Below are 17,173 nucleotides of genomic sequence, written 5' to 3'. Positions count from 1 at the left end.
TTTCCTCTCTGTGTTTCCAGGACCACTGTGGAGACAGATTTGTCACATCCAGATATTCAGATACTTCACCCTATTAATTTAAGTCTGTCTGTGAAACGAAATCTCTCTGCAACTTGGTTTCACAAGTTACCAGTGCTGGAGGTCACAGGGTGTCTGGATACAATGAATGTAAGTCTTGTGAGAAGGTGGTGATAATACATATTGTGAGAGCAACCCTTAATGTTATTTCTGGACACAAAGGGGCAACAAGCTGCAAATTTTGAGTAGGCGTGAAGTGGATTTCAGGAGTGTAACAGGATTTAACCCCACCTAGATGAATGTAGAGGTTTAAAAGAATTGCATAAATGGTTTTGTGACCAGTTCTCTCAGCAAGAATTCTTTAAAGTGTTTTGCTTTTTTTTCTTTAAAAATGGAATCTTCTTGAGAGGAGTTTAAATTAATGCAAATATTTGCTTTAGTAACTCCAGCTTCCTATCTTCCATCACCCTTGAGTGGGATACTTGTTTTTTGTAGCATTTTATGTACTGTGAAAGAAAGTTCCAGGGACATCTTGGGTGAAACTGGAATAAAATATCATGAAGGGGCACGTCATTGACAGGAATGTATTAAAGGCATAGGTATGTTAAATTGCTGCAGTGTATATTAATACAGCTTGGGAGGTCAAAACCTGCCATCTCCTCAGACTTTAACAATAAGCGGTCAAAAGAATTAAATTTTGTTATTGAAGGGATGATTCTGCTGACAAAATACCTGTAAATAAGCACTCTTTATGCCAGGAAACATTGTTCTGCTTTGTTAGCTGGTGATAAGTTCAAGGAACAGTGTGTTTTTCCTGAGAATTGTGATCTGCCATTTCTTAGGTTGTGATAAGTCAAGAGGATTTGAATGTCTTTCTCAAAGTGTTGACGGAAAACCTGGGTGAAGCAGAGGAAAATCAAATGGATGCAAAATCAGTACTGCAAAAGGAAGGTCAGAGATGGAATTTATTTGTCATGAATACTAAGCATGTTCACTTTCAGGAGTAAGGAAAAGCATATTATCTGGAAAGCAAGTTTAGATCCCAGAGTATGGTGATAAACTGAGCATTAAGTGATAACCTCTTCTTACTTTTGCAAGGACAATGTCTATACTTTGATACTTCAAGAAACTGGAAACATTACAAGGCAAAACTGGTAAATGTGTTAGCTAAGTTGTCAAGGAACTATCAAGGTATTGAGATGTCAGAGTCACCTTGTTGCCAGAACATGTTTCTATTTCCTTTTCATGCTCTGAAGTTAAAGGCTCTGCTTGTGGAAATGTTGCTATCTTATCTTAGGTGAATGTAAGCCATCTAAATGAATAAAAGAATTGTATGTGTTTCTTGAGCTAAACAAATGGTGGCAGTTTCACAAATTAAGCGATTTATTGACTGTTTCAGGTAAAACCAAAGAACTGGAGAGATCAGTTTTGATACAGGATCAGAGTGTTCCAGAAGGAATGTTGTCTGAAAAGAGAAAAATAACACTAAATGAAGATGTAATCAATATGCTACTTAATTTTGAAATCAAAGAGGTATGTATCCATCTCTACAACTCATTCTATCTGAACTCGGTACTCAAGTCGTTGCTTGGAAGTAGGGGGTTATAAAGTCCATTTTAACAGTTTGATTTGGCAACAAAAAGAAAACAAGCAAGAGGAACAGAGCAGGGGCCAGAGGAAATCTTTAGCAGACTGGTCTTGTAAAAGGCTCTTTGTAAAAATGCAAAATGTCTAGATTAATATTATGTGTCACATTTAGCTGAGCCTGCTTATAACTGCCTGCTGTGTCTGAACAGCTTCCCTGAAATATTGAACTTATTTCCCTTTCCTTGTTCAAGGTTGTAATAACCTTGATGAAGCAGGTTCAGAAGGAGAGACATCCATTACATATTCTAACTGTGCTACAGCTTGGAACCAAAACCAAAATTAGAAATCATGAGTTAGCTGCAGCAGCATATCTGAAAAAAATTACAATGAGATGCACTGAAATAAATGGTAAGTCTTCTAGAGAACTGGTACAGTCAGTAGAATGTGTGCAATTGAATTTACAGGCAGAGGATAACATACTAAAAACCAATAATGGGAGGGGGAAGGGTAATTTAGATACTAATCTGTTTTACCTGATACCAAGTTTTACTGCAATTGCTAGAGTTAGAGTTAATGTATTTGAGTGAGTTGCCTACTTTGAGCAGGAAGGGTGTTCCTGAGAAGTATTCCAGCAGTTCAGTGTGTTTTGATGAGCTTCTGATTCTGTGCTTTATGACCAGTTCTGGCAGCACTGGAAATGGGAGTGCTTCCTTAGTTGGTCAGGTAACAATTCAAACTGATGGTGAAGTGATAACTGAAATAGCCATTTATCCAAAGTAGAAAAGTAAGGTTTTGAGTGTGAAAACCTGAAAGTAGGAATGCAAAGAACTTTCAGTTTTGAATCTTGTTTCAGGAGCAAGATAAGTTAATTTTTACTAGTTTAATTTAAAATAAAGTGAATATAGCATTTCACAAGATAATGCTTAATATGCAACTTCTCAGTGAAAACAGCTGTTTAACTCTTTCAGTAAGAATAGTATCTAATTAGCATGTAATAGAGAATTAGCATAGATACGTTGGTGGAGTAAAGCTTGTGAGTGGAAACACTTCACATTTTTATTTCTTTGTTTGCAGACTCAAAAGGAGATCCTCTTTGCATTCTTAATTCCTCAAGCGAGACAGATGAACATCTTTTGAAAATGGAATATATTAAGGTTTCAATACATTTTCACTAAGATTACATGGAGAGTAAAATAAGGCTTCCTTACTTAGCCTGTAGAATTGTATCTAAAACTAACGCAGGCCTTCTCCCAAATACCTGTTTTTCAGTTTAGCATTTAATTGAATCCTCCACTGCTTCCATATAGTGCTTGCTTCATAAGGCAATGCTATTACTGAAATCACTGGCAAGACAAGTACTTATTTGTGTTCTGTGTGTACAGCACAAATGAGGAGCTTTGTGAAACTTAACAGGTGAGGTGGTCCTTGCCTGTGGAAGTGAAGAGTGACTCTACAGGTGATAAAACTCACATTTGAGGAGTGATATGTTGGTAGCTAAAAAAAGGCCTTCAAAAATTGCATGAATACTTGGGAATCTGATAGGTTGTAGAACCAGGGGACTCCTCATTACTCTTATCTGTAATGGCATCATTTATGCAGTGAAAAATAAATTAATTTGTGCTGGCAAAGTACAAAGCATAAATTGACCCACTTTAAATAGATTCTAGATGGGAGAAAGTTTTGTAACTGGCCAGTTGAATTTTCACAAGATATGTGCTATGAAATGTCTCTGAGCAGAGCATTGTGAGTACCCTATTCTGGCTGCCTTGCTTGTGCCTTATTTGGAGAACTTGTTTGTTCAGGCTTCATCACTCTCCCTTGTTTCCTTTTGCAGTTGGAATAGTCCTTGTGTGTGGGCCAAATTCAAATAATTCAGTTAATAAAATTATTAATAATTATTTATTAATTATTGGCTAATTCAATAGAGACTGACTGTCCCTTTTTTTTTTTTTTTTTTTTTTTTTTTTTTTTTTTTTTTTTTTTTTTTTTTTTTTTTTTTCCCTTAGGCTGACCCGGATGGACCAGACTTTGCTACTACTTACCAAAGCACCAAGCAAAAAATCAATGTAAGTACTGGATGTATTTAAATTTTCATTAAGTTTTTCAAATGGTAGCAGCTGTGTTAGTTGCTCCCTTTTTTTTTTCTCATTGAAGAGAAGAAAGGGATCAAAACCAACCCAAAACCCTGACTCTCATCATTAAAACCTATTGCTTTGTATATAAGTACTTTAAAGACAAATCCAGGTAGAAAAAAAAGGATTTTTTTTTTTACAGAAGTATTTATTGTATTAATTTTTCTAAACTAAAAACTGTACATTTTTAGCTAGTTAGAAAAATGTTCTTATGAGTTTTAACTGAGGCCTTTAGCATGTGCTTTGTTTTTGGGGTGATACACTTAGCAGAGAGCGAAACCAAGGCCTTGTGTTCCAGAGCTTGTAACAGTTAGTAACAGTGAAATTGAGATGTAAGCTGAAATGTCCAAGTAGCATTCTCAGGGTCTTGAGTGCAATTAGTCCTCTTACTTCTCCTGAAAGCATTCATGGGTAATTTTCCTTGGCTTCAGTGACTTTTGAAATAAGCATGTAATTCTGCTTTTAAAATGTTTCCTTTAAAGTAATGGTGGTGGGTCAAGCTGCTTCTTGATGGCCTTAGGTGGAATAAGTGACTGATGCTGAGTTTCACTAAGTAATACTGGCAAGAGTAGTTGCTGCTCGCATACTCCCTGTTCTGATTGCAAATTTTGAATCTTGGTGTTCTGGTTTTTTGTTGTTGTACCGTGTCTACTAAAATAGCTTCGTATGAGGTTCTGAAGCTGTCAACCAAAGTGCTCCATAGTCCACAATGAAAGGCAGCAGAACTAAAGAGAGTGTCCTGAAAGAGCATAACCACATGAGGCATCAATTTTTAGATTGGCACAGTTCCTCTGTAGCTCTTTTAAGCTTCCCTTAAGCTTTCTGTAGTACCCTCATCTGTTCTGGAGCTCATGTGGTGTGAAGTTGAAGGGGATGGAGATGGAAGAGTCAAATACTTGTGAAATTGAGCAAGACACTTTTTTCCTTTGATTCTATTACAGCAAGTCTGAGTTGTTCGGCAATCGACTACTACTAAATAACAATGTTACTTTGTCTCCTTTCCCTCCTTTTAGGTCATCTTTTCATGCTTGGATATAGTACTTCACACAGAGGCTTTGCTTTCCATCATGAGTTTTCTCACCTTCAGTGTTCCATCAGGTGGTCTTCCCAGTACTGATAAATCATCAGACCACAAGCCTCAAATAAAAGAACAGGAAAAAGGAAGTACCCTTAGACCAGGTAATGTCATATTGAAAAGGCTGTACTTTTGTTGCTTAACAGCATCTCACTTTCGGTTTCAAAGGATATTATTTCAGATGACAGCATTGCAATCTATTTGATGGAAAACAAAGCATGCACAACTGTAAATGGGGAGAAAATAATCTTACTTGAAAAAAAGCACCAGACATTTTTCCTGTGGCTTAATTTTACAAATTCTCCTTACTCAATATAACTTTTCTCTGGGTGGTGGTCTGATTTTTATAATGAAAGTTGAATAAATGATGTTGCAGTGTGCAGCCTTCCCAAAGGTTCAGTGTCACAACCATGTGGCTTTCCAATCTGAAGGCTCTAAAGAGTGCTTACACTGCTGAAAATAAATACTCCTCTGGGGAGGTGAAGAGAGGTTCTGAACTGAATGGTGGTGTGTGTATTTTAATTATGGGTATTTGTAACCTTGAAATAGTAAGAGTTTTTGCATGGAAGCTCCTGAATGTTTTGTTGGGTCCTGTGTTGTTGATTTTTGTACTTGTAGCGTTGTTTGTGAAATTCAAGGTTTTCTAATTCTAAAACTGTTATGATTGAGCCCAGTGGCTGTTACATATTGTGTTTCTGCAGTGTTGCTGCAGCTAATACGCCTAAATTGGCCTTGCTACTTGATACAGAGAAGCATTTCTGTGTGAGACGGTGTTTCAAATAATGTCCTGTATGCTGTATTCGCAACTGTTGCATAGAAATTAGGTGTTAATGAGGAGAGAATACATAATCTTGATAGCTTTTGGCCTGTGTTGATTGGTGACAGTTTGTGTGCCTGAAGGAAACTGTGTTAATAAGTTACTTTCTTCACATTTTGACTAATCATTATTATACCTTTTAGGGAATGACTGCAGGTTGCTTTTGAATAGCTCATGTATGTACAAAACTACTAATTAATATTTGTTTTAAGTAATGGGCTTGTAATACTTGAACTCCTTGTATGTCTCTTGTGTTTCCTATCCAGTGTCTAGTGATGCAGCCCATGATGATGTCTGTGAATTAAAACTGACTGCAAAGCTAAATGCATTCAGTATTACAGTGTGTGATCAGACCTGTAGAATTGCAGACATTAGAATACAAGGTAAGGTGTTTTTTATTTAAATATTAGAAGAAACTGGCTGTAGCCAGAAATAGGCTGTTTCACTCCATTCACTTCCAACAGGCCAGTGTGTGCACTGCAGATCTCTAACATGTGTTTAAATGTATTTTGATTGTATGAAATGATCTGCAAGGAAAAAATGTTTGACTCAGAAAAAGAAGACGATTTCTAAGTGTAGTAAAAGAAGTGAAGGCACTGTTATAGATAACACAGACTTCCAGTTTTTAATAGCTAGATCTTAGATAGTGTTGGGGAATTTTACTCTAGTCTTAGAATCAATTTATGTTGGCAAATTTGTCATACATAGTAAGGTCCTGACTTCTGTCTCAGGCTTAGCATTCATTGTTACATAGCAGAAGGCTGGATTCTAAGCTGTTATTATTCTTTATATTCAGTAGTAGTTAATTCAGGGGGTTGGTTTGTTTGTTTGTTTTTTTAGCAGAAGTGTTTACTTAGAAATTTGTTGAAGTGCATTTATTGCCTTCTTTCTTTTGTTTTGTTCAGGAATGGATGCATCTGTAGCTAAGAAGCCTAAAAAGATTAAAGTGTTCTCCAGACTCGAGGACATTGTAATTACAAATGTTGATCCAAAAACAATCCATAAAAAGGTGATGTGTTATGCAGATTGTAAACAGCTGAAGAGACCCAGTTCTTTAAGTGATTTAGTGACGGCACTGTAGTTTTATTTGTTGTTACAGAATGCAAAGTACGATGGAATATTAAGCAAAATTTATTGGTTAATTTCCTTTACCTCAGAGAAGGAAAATATTCTTCCACTTACTGTTTAGTTCTTTTAAATTGCTTGCACTGGTATGTTTAATTCTGAGCAGCAGGGGTTAAATATAAAGTGGGCTATAGATAAGCAAGTGAGAAGAGGCATATGCTATAAAATAGGTGATTCTGTTTCCTTTTGTGCCTACCATATGTCCAAGTACCGCTGATAAGTTGCAGTTGATCTTGTTGGGGAACTATTTCTTGTTTCAGAAATACCTGGGAGTATTAACTATGTGGACTTAATCTTCTAGGCTGTCTCCATAATGGGAGATGAAGTGTTTAGATTTCACATGTTGCTTTATCCAGATGCCACTGCAGGGGAAGCCTATGCTGATATGTCAAGGGTGGATGGTAAAATGTCTCTGAAAGTGGGCTGCATCCAAATAATTTACCTCCATAAGTTCTTTATGTCTCTCTTGGTAAGACATTAGTTTAAGTTCTTTTCTTGACATTAAAAGGTTTTTTTTTTAATGAGAAAAAATGCAGTCAGCTCTTTCTGACCTGTACCTGGTGGTGAACTAATGTGCAAGCACATAGAGGTATTTTGCTGAAGAGTTATCACTTAAGTTGCACTGCTTTACAGAAGATTGCCTAGGAGAATGATGACAAAAGAAGTAATAAATGGAGCTGCTAGCTTTAATAATATCTTAAAAATTAAACAGTTAAGCAACATGTAAGCTTGTTCATTATTTTAGCCTTTTTCTCTTTTGAAACCAGTGTGGTGGAATTAGGAGTTTCATATTTATACCACAGCTGTACTGTTTTTCTTAAATTAACTTTTTTTCCTGGGGCTTGCCTTTTTTTGAAAGTTCCATGTTTTCATGGAATTCTTACTTTTTTTCACTACCTGTGAATAGAACTTCCTAAACAATTTCCAAGCGGCACAAGAAGCCCTGACTGCAGTCACTGTCCAGGCAGCAGAAATGGCTGCTTCCAGCATGAAGGACTTTGCTAAAAAGAGCTTCCGCCTCCTAATGGATGTCAACTTGAAAGCTCCAGTCATAGTTGTTCCTGAATCTTCAGCTTCATGTAATGCTTTGGTAGCCGATCTTGGCTTAATCAGAGTTCAGAATGAATTCAAGCTGGTGTCTTCAGATGAATCACCTCTTCCTCCAGTCATTGACAACATGGATGTGCAGCTGACTCACTTGAAATTATCAAGGTAAACATGGAGTTTTTCCTGAGTTGGAAAAGTCTTTGTGAAGAACAGTGTGTCCACGTTCTGTATGCAGCATTTTTCTCTTATTTAAACATGATAGGCAATAAGAGCATACTAAAACCAAGCAAGAAACCTTCCCAAGTGAAGTTCAGGAGTGCTTTTAGATAGAGACACAGGTCTACAATCTCTAAAGCTTCTTGGAAAAAAAGGAATGGTAGCACAGTAACCTGAGTTCATCTAAAGTGCATATCTGCGTGTAAGTGCATGTGAGCTTGTTCTTAAGTTAATTATGCCTGTAATTCTGCTAGATAATGATGATATTATTTGGGATTCTGCAATAGTAAATATTTTTCCTCTGCTGCTTCCACTGTCTTTTTTTAGGTGCATTATATCCACAGATTCTCAACCAGATTCTGAAATTCTGTGTCCTGTGAGTTTGACTTTACTGGTCCAGAGAAATTTAGCAGCAGCATGGTATCATAAAAGCCCAACAATTGGTATCAAAGGAGACCTAAAACCAATGCAGGTAATCTCATGACTAATAAGAGCTTTATCAAAAGACACACAAATTCTCAGAATAGTCCTTATCTTAATTGAGGAGCTTGTAAACACATTTCAGTTTGTGTCCTTTACAGCATATTGAAAGACTTCCAGCTTGATTGTCCAGTTTGTAGATTTGTTAGAATTTTGATATTGTATAATGAATGGTTTTCGTGTAGCTGCATGCAAATGGAATAAAACCTGGGGGTTTTTTTCTGGAGGTCTGTTGAAGCTATCCATTGGCTCAGCAGTCAGTAAAATCATTGAGGTTATCCGTTGAGTTACCATTTAAAAGCAATATTTAATAATTCCAGTTGTTTAATCTGCAATGTTCAGGTTATTTGAATGTTTAGTAGATTTATTAGAAATGAAAAGTTTATCTGTAATATAGAACAATTTAAAATTACCTTTGCAGAGGGAGGGCTATATTTTTTCTTTTCCTGCATTAACTATATGGATTTAAATGGGTAAAACCAAACTGGGGCACCTTTTCCTTGTTCCTGAGCCCTTTTACTTGTTCATTCCTGTATCTGTGCTGTGGCCAAATGTCGCACCGGTGAAGCACAGAGAAGTAAGAGATTTAAAGGAGTACCAGCAAAACTAACCTAATGTAGAAAAGATCTTTTTACAATGTGTACTGTGGGCTAAGGGGCTGCATCTCTCCATTAGTACTGCTCGCTTTTTTTGTGACTCTGTAATGCTATGATTGGATACATATTCATTAAGTCTTTGAAGGCCTACTGAGTATTTTAGTGTATACAATGCAAATCTTGGCTTAATGTGATCTGGTCATGTTTTTGGATTATTGAATTGTTGAGAAGTGCTTATGTTTATCAATTAATCATATTTTTAAAAGGCAAAGGTCCTTTACAAGTCTAGAAAGTGTTTATGATGTGGACTGTTATTTCTTGTTGTAACTGCTGTTCATAACAAGTAACAAACGATATTATAGGAAAAATGGGCAAATCATTTAGATTGTTTTGGACAGGATAATTTTGACTATCCAGCTTGTTTCTGCTGGAAGCAGCACCTTGTTTCTCCTCAACATTTGCAAACTGTGTTGGAAGAAGTGCTGTCACCAGAAATGAACTTGTGGCTTTATCACTTTACAGATTGCACTCAGTCAAGATGATCTAACTGTTATAATGAAAATTTTACTTGAAAACCTTGGAGGGGCTTCTTCTTCCCAGCCAAATACTGTGCAAGAGAATATTGAGGATACGCAGATACCTAAAAAAGGGAAAGCTCCACAGGAATCTGGTAGTTCTGAGGGTATGTTCAATTCAAAGGCTGAATATGTGTTGGCAGAGGGCTGTTTACAAATTCAAATATATTTGAATATTTTTCTGAAGCACTATAAATTCTTTTAATTGTTACATATATATAGTATACATGAAAAGTTATAAATAAGAATGTATGCGCTTACCTGGAGTGTGAGTGGATGGTCAGAAGTTTTTGTAGTGTGTTTTTTGTGATTCATTTCTTATAGGATGATATTCTTCACTCTATATCAATCACTCTTCTAAGTGCAGGTGGTTAAAAAAGAAAAAAGCCAAATCATCTACCCCAGGATATTAATGCACAATTATAACAATTGAGGATAATACTAGTATTCAAATAGTGTGTCAATGTAAACAGTGCATGTCTCTGGATGAAATATTGTTAACACTTTGCCAAAATCTATTTTTTCCCCCAACTTAGCATTCTCAATGTCAAAAAATTGCTGTTTAACCACTGGTTGAGTTGCTCTGCTGTGAATAGAAACTGGAAATATGAGTAGTGCAGACTCCTTGAGCAGACTTGGTACTTTGTGTTGTTCTTCATTGCAGTGAACAAAGAACTGCAGTACACTAATGGCAGCTGCTTTTAAGGTTCTAAACCATTCTGCACTAGGTAATTTTAGTATGCATTGGACAGAACAAAATTGAAAGTGTGAATTATTTTGAGTTAGTCTTCTGGATTTAGAGCTTTCTCTCTTTTTGTGATTTTCTGATCTTAATTTTAAAAACCCCAAACACCAACCCAACCAACCAACCAACTAAAAAAAAAAAAGCAACCGACAACAAAAAACCCCAAAACCAAGGCCAGTGTTCAAAAGAAATGTAAAAATATCTTCTTTTCACTGACAGGTGCCCTTGTTGATTCTGGACAAAAAAGTGTTTCTGCAGTTCAGTCTTCTGTGGAATGTTATACAGCGCTTAAATTTGACTTCAATTTTGAGTCCCTTTCTGTAACTCTCTACAACAGTGACATGACTGAGGTTTGTTACAAAACTTTTACCACACAGGTGAGGTGGGCAGCCAAGGCTTCTCACATGGATAGGAAAATAAAGTTACATTATCTGTGTTGGCTTTGTAATACTTTCCTGATGGAGCTTTGAGCTTTCTTGGGCAGACAGTGTCCTTAAGTTGAAGAATGTGTGTGCATTTCTGAAAGTCACACTAAAAATATTACTGAACCAACCAAAACCACTCAGCATTTGATTTGGTCGTTCTAGCTTGGATTCCAGTTACCTGAAGTAAAAATGAGTACTTGAAAAGCAGGAACTATTAGCTCAGATAGTGCTAGTTCTATGTATGGTGCCTCTAGAGTTAGTAAGCAGATCCAAGTTGTATGTGGCCCATAATTTCCTCTTGCATAGCCCTGAGTGTGAGCAATCATGGGCATCCTCTCTGTGCTGAAAACAGAAGAGAAAGATGTGAAATGATGTCTTGTTTTTATGACTTAATAAAGTCTGCTTTGTGTAGATGTGAAGGTGTTTGCTTTATATATCTTTGTATATAGTGACTGTTATTTGTGTAAAATTGTTAAGATGTTCTTGTGCAATGAACATCACAGGAAAGAAAGACACTGTAATGAGATTTTATTTTAATTTCACTGTCATATAATTTCCTCTTATTGCCGAGGTGCTCTTGTAGATGAGTTAGTGTGATGAGAGCGGAGGGATCCTCTGGTAAGAGATCTAGAGTTCAGACAGATAATCCTTCAGGGATGAATTCTGAACAACTGCTGGCAGTGTGGTGCAGAAACAACTTCACTGCAGCCCAGCAGGTTTTTTCTGTTTTCCCAATGAGTTTCTTGAACTCATTTGTATGAGTGGAGGACTGATGATGGCAACAGGCTAATCAGATCTTTCAATTCATGGAAGAAAATGCACATGGCAAGCAGCAAGGGCAATGTCTCATTGCTTTGTTGTGTGATAACTAACCCTGCTCTTTGTCCTTCTGTAGGAGTCTGTGCTTTCAGTGCACAGTGACAAACTGCGCCTTGGTGAGCTCCGGCTGCATCTCATGGCATCGTCGGGGGAGATGTTCTCAGACGGCTCCGTGGATATCAGTGTTAAACTCAAAGCATGTACCTTGGATGACCTCAGAGAAGGAATTCAGAATGTGACTGCAAGGTAGGTTTGAATCCATCAGAAATTAAAAACCTCCAGCTTATGAGGAAGCCTTTTTCCTTTTTTTATACTTTGCTTCACATGGAATTGATAAAACTCAGTAGTGCTGTGAGTTGTGGCCTGTAATACTCTGTATAAGCAATGAACAACGTAATTTAAATTCTGTTAAACAAGTTTCTACTCTTATATGTTAATTTCCCAGGTTATCCAAAACAAAAAGAAATCTTGGAGGTGTGCATATTACGGTGAACTGTAGAAGAGCTGAATAGAGAGCACCCAGCCTCAGCTACAGAGTTGTGTGCACTGAAACTTCAGTGTGCTTGTTATGTGCTGCCTGCATACTTTCAACAGTGTAGCACTCTAATTTTAAATTGAAATTACTCTTCTGATAGAAAAGCCTCTACCCTCTTATTTCTGGAAGAAACACTGATTGCTTGTGTAGTAATTGTTCTTTATAAATGGCGTGGGGAGAAAAAATGGCAGTACTTAGGCATCTTTGTTTTCCTAGATCTGTGTGTTACGATGTTTGAGATGTTTCTTATTAAACTTGTTTTCCAGGATGATAGACAAGAAAGATGACATAAATGACAGTTCTATGATCGATATAAGATACAAGCAGGATAAAAATGGAACTGAAGTTGTTGCTGTCCTCGACAAGCTGTACATATGTGCTAGTATGGAGTTTTTGTTGACAGTAGCACATTTTTTCATTAAGTCAATGCCAGCATCCTCAGCTGAAGGATCTGCACAGTTCCAATTAAAGCAAGTTGCTTCTGGGAAATCCAAGGCAGAAACAGGTCTGTAAAAACAACTTCCACCCACCCCCATTCCCCTCCTTTGCAGATTTCATTCTGAAAATAACTCACCGAAAAGTTTTCAAGATGGTGTCTTAGTATCAGACTTAAGATATTCTTCAGAATGTGTAAATTGGCCACTGACATAGTAGATAGCTTTCCTCTTTCTGGTTTTTATATTCAAGGTGGGTTTTATTACTTCCTTTCACAGAAATATCTGTACGGCCAAACATGACAGTAAAAGCTGTGATTATGGATCCAGAAATTGTATTTGTTGCTAATTTGACCAATGCTGATGCCCCTGCCTTAAAAGTTTCCTTCCAATGTGACTTCTGTCTGACCTCAGACGAGCTTGCACAAAGGATGACCGCTCAAGTGAAGGCCTTCAAAGTGTTGGCCTGTGCCTTTCTCAAAGAAAAACAAGACAAGAATGTTACTATGGTAAGGAAATCAGCGTTTCATAATGAAAAAAGTAACTAGAACTGTTGGCAGGCACATCCCTTAGCGGGCATATCCATAGCACTCAAAACTGTTTTCATATCATTGATTATTCAGAAGACAGGAAGGGCCTGTGCCATTTGAAGGTGAATCTTTTATCAGTAGGTGCAGGACTTGAGCACTTAGAGCTCTGTCTAAAACCTGTGTGGTGCATTTGTAAGTTATATTAAAAGTTTCTTAGTGAAGAGACTCTATGAGGGGTTTTGAAGGCCAAGACCTTTTGCAGTGTTTTTCACTGCCTGTTGGTTTCCTTGTTGCGGTAGAGTCCTGAGAAGCCTTTTGTCTGGAACTTCATCTGCACGTTCCTGCCAAGGGAGCACTGAGCCACAGAGGTGGCCTGTGTGCATCTCACACGTGGTTATCTTCCCTTATACATTTAGGTTTTTTAAGGATTCGGGGTTTTTTTACTATCTTATCACTTTGTCCGTGTGTTGGGTTTTTGTTTTGTCTGGTTTTTAAGTATTACGTCAAAAGCTTTTATTTCTCTGACTTTTAACCTTCCAGTACAAAATGGTTCTTGTGCCAATCGGGATGCGGGATTGTAGCAGTATAATGAAAGAACATTTTTACTCTGAAACATGTTACTTTATGGGATAGGCCCCTTTGGCCTACAGGGTGAAAAAAATGTAAGACCTTTTGAAAAGGTTAGATTTAAGGAGTCACCTTAATAATCAAATTATGGTTTTCACTCAGGTGTTACGGCCATGTTCTTTGGTCATGGAAAATATGCTGCACACTTCAGGGGTACACACTATGGCAGTAACAATAGAGGAACTTACGATTAAGGTAAGATTATTAAAACTGTCTTTGGAAGAACAGCTATGTTTCTCAAGATCTACATCTTGATTTTTGGTTGTTGTTGGTGTTTTTTTGTTTGTTTGCCTTTGAAATTTGCATATTGTTGTTTACAATTTTAATTTTCCCCATTAGTTTAATTCCAGAAGTAAGGACTTTTAGAGCTGCTCTGTGTTGGAAAAAGTCACTGTGTGTTCGTTGTTTTGACAGTCCCTTAACCAAAAAGGAGTAATTTAAATACTTCAGATTCTAAGATTCCTCCTACCACTTCCTTCCAAAGTGATTTCATAACCCTTCCCTGCTGCTGCCATCACTATTTTTAGGATATTTTGCAGGAAAGGAAAACAAGAGGAGGTCCATGAATGGATTCTCTTCCTTGGAAATTAAGTTGCATCTCTTAAAAGACTTTTCATGTTTGCTATGTCCATTTCTCATAGATTTTGTATTTTAATAAAAGATTTTTTTCTTTGTTCAAGATATCACCAATAATTTTGAATACCGTCATGACCATTATGGCTGCCCTAAAACCCAAGACAACAGAGGAGGATTCTAGAGGAGCAACTGAAGTTTCTGAGAATTTGTGGCAAGTGAAACCTATAGATGAGTGCAATGCTTGGTTTCTTGGTGTTGACATAGCCACAGAAGCAACAGAAACTTTTAAGGACCATGAACAAATTCAGAAGCAAGAGAAATTTGACATTGTAGTGAAATCAGTTCAGATGACCTTGGAATGTGGTCTGGGACATCGAACTGTCCCTTTGTTGTTAGTGGAATCTACATTTTCAGGTGTCCTTAAGAACTGGTCCTCGCTGATGGAGGTTGCTGCTGATACGTCACTGGAGGTGTGTGGGGTCAAACCGTTAGGAGTTTAAAACACTTCTGCAAGTTTCCTGAGTTTAACTAACTTTTTAATACACTTTGTATGTGCTGAATTATTAATAGGTTTGAATTGTAATGCTCTCAGGAGTTCTTTAGTCAGGCAAGTAAGCATAACATGCTTTGTACAGAAAGTTGGAAATCAATAGGTTTTAATGGCAGTCACCATATGAAATAATCTAGTCCTTTGTTTCTGTATTATTTTTGCATGTTCAAGTTTTGCTGTGTGAACAATGAGCTTGGCTTACCTGAATATTCACATTTAACTCTTATTGCCCCCCTTTGTTTGTTTCTCTAGCATTGTGTTTATTGGTAAGATAGAAGTTATACTCTTCTCTCAAAATGGGAGACCATTCCAAGATGGTACAAGTCTCTTATGGAAGCAGCACGTTAAAATTTCGTACAACCAGATGTATAGCTGCTCATTTACTCAGTAATACATTTACTACCCCTTGTCAGTTTATCAAATTACCTCATACTTCATTCTGTTCTGGGATATGCAAGCAGCCTTTTTCCATTGCCAGGTTTGCATACCATGGGGGAATTTGGATGCCTAATCATGTACCTCTAGGAGAAGTCACTGTGGTTCCACAAGGGATGAGCAAAATAGCTGGAAGGGAGCATCCAGAACTGTTGAGTCCACAGCTTCTATTCAGATTTGCAGTGATGGAAGCAATTAAAAACTTGGTGTTGGCTATGAGTTAGAGGAATCATTCCAGTGGACCAGATTCAGACTATAGTTGGCTCAAACTAATTATTTCATAGTACAATAAAGTACTTGTGGCATTGAAGTCTCTGGTCTCAAAGTCGTTCTCTCAAACCATGTGGGAGAAGATAAGAGACTTGATTATGTTAATTGAAGGTGTTAAGAAGATACAGTGTTACCAGGATGTTTGGTTGCTCTCAAAGCAAGCCTGGAAATGAACTCTTCAAAAATGGTGTAATTTAAAAAATTCATGATGTATTACTCTTCTGTGTATTAGTTTTTAAAGCCAATAAAAGTTAATGCTAGACCTCCGAAACATGAAATGAAGATTTATTGTTTTCTTATTAATGTTTTTCATAATAATTGCTTTGTATTTAGGCACCTTATTTAATTTTGATTATTTCTTTAGGTTCATTATTACAATGAAACCTATGCAGTGTGGGAGCCGCTTATTGAACGAGTCGAAGGAGGAAGGAAGCAATGGAATTTAAAGCTGGAGGTATGTACAGGAACTTGACTCTATGTTAAATGGTTTTAATAGGGAGCTACTTTTTAATTTCTTAAAAATTTTATGGGGCAGAACATTGACCTTTTGAATGCTATTGCTTGAAGGAGCTATGCAGTTTCCCATGAGAAAAAAAATTATTCTTCAGAGATCTTAAGGTTTTCCTGAATAATGTGAGTTGTCAGTGCATAGACAAAATGGAGCATGTAACTATGCAGAGAAGAGAAGCTAACTTGCCTTCTGTGTTGGTATAAAATTTCTGTGTTTGTTTAAGGTATCAGAGATTTACAAGGTAAAGTAGGTTTTACTTTGCTTGGTGAAATCGTCAAGTGTATGTCAAGTTTTTTTCCTGTTTTAACAAGAAGAAAGTAACCTATATGTTTGTAATTGTCTAATGAAATTTTTCTTTTAGATGAAGACTAACCCTGTCCAAGAGAAAAGTCTGATGCCTGGGGATGATTTCATTGTTATTCCTGAGCCACAAACAGCAATTAACATCTCTTCGATGGACACAATGAATATAACAATATCCAAATGTTGTCTTGCTGTTTTCAGTAACCTAGCCAAGGTAACCCCAACAGGCAGAAGGTGCTCAGTTATGTGCTTACATAGGAAATTCTGAATTTTCTTTGTTTTAACAACTATATTAGCTGCCAGTCAATGGCTGTTCTACAGCTCTGACAAATGTTACCTGGAAAGGCTGAGGAGTTTTACTCAGATGACTCCTTTAGGCTCAGCAAAAAGGTGGTGTTAATCTTTTGAAAGAAGCAACGTCTGTGTTAGAACAACAAATGTGCCTATGCAGGACTTAAGGAAGTGTCATACGTGCAGGTTAAATGAACATGAAATGCTCTAATAAACACAACTGTTTCCTACAATACTTCTTCTGAAATAGTAAAACAGAAATTTACTTCCTTTCCATATTTTCTGCTCAATTGAATACTAAGAAAAGTATGCATTTTAGGATTGGCCTTTAAATTGGAGGAATAGAATGTCCCGTGTGTTAAAAATACTTTTTCCCCCCTATTTCTCTTGTGATAGTAGGTGTGCTTATGAATGTTCTAGGCTGCTTTTCCCTCATTTTTTTTCTGAGGTGAAG

The 17,173-nt window shown here is 36.9% G+C and overlaps 1 protein-coding gene across 4 annotated transcripts in view; it reads left to right on the top strand.

Annotated features, from left to right (window-relative positions):
• VPS13C (vacuolar protein sorting 13 homolog C) overlaps positions 1-17,173 on the top strand; it is a 74,322-nt gene that overhangs the window by 29,605 nt on the left and 27,544 nt on the right. For all 4 annotated transcript variants that reach the window (XM_032122445.1, XM_032122446.1, XM_032122449.1 and 1 more), the window contains 21 exons: positions 21-168; positions 861-969; positions 1,418-1,551; positions 1,857-2,013; positions 2,680-2,759; positions 3,612-3,671; positions 4,751-4,916; positions 5,896-6,012; positions 6,535-6,638; positions 7,056-7,223; positions 7,662-7,966; positions 8,345-8,489; positions 9,616-9,775; positions 10,633-10,763; positions 11,734-11,903; positions 12,459-12,697; positions 12,906-13,135; positions 13,886-13,978; positions 14,464-14,829; positions 15,979-16,068; positions 16,487-16,642. In XM_032122445.1, coding sequence (XP_031978336.1) covers positions 21-168; positions 861-969; positions 1,418-1,551; positions 1,857-2,013; positions 2,680-2,759; positions 3,612-3,671; positions 4,751-4,916; positions 5,896-6,012; positions 6,535-6,638; positions 7,056-7,223; positions 7,662-7,966; positions 8,345-8,489; positions 9,616-9,775; positions 10,633-10,763; positions 11,734-11,903; positions 12,459-12,697; positions 12,906-13,135; positions 13,886-13,978; positions 14,464-14,829; positions 15,979-16,068; positions 16,487-16,642 — 3,328 coding nt within the window. The remainder of the gene's footprint in view (positions 1-20; positions 169-860; positions 970-1,417; positions 1,552-1,856; positions 2,014-2,679; positions 2,760-3,611; positions 3,672-4,750; positions 4,917-5,895; positions 6,013-6,534; positions 6,639-7,055; positions 7,224-7,661; positions 7,967-8,344; positions 8,490-9,615; positions 9,776-10,632; positions 10,764-11,733; positions 11,904-12,458; positions 12,698-12,905; positions 13,136-13,885; positions 13,979-14,463; positions 14,830-15,978; positions 16,069-16,486; positions 16,643-17,173) is intronic.

The sequence above is a fragment of the Corvus moneduloides genome, chromosome 13, assembly GCF_009650955.1.
Source record: "Corvus moneduloides isolate bCorMon1 chromosome 13, bCorMon1.pri, whole genome shotgun sequence".
Classification (NCBI taxonomy): domain Eukaryota; kingdom Metazoa; phylum Chordata; class Aves; order Passeriformes; family Corvidae; genus Corvus; species Corvus moneduloides.
The sequence above is the reverse complement of the archived record's forward strand: the minus strand, read 5'-3'. Positions and strand labels throughout refer to the sequence as shown.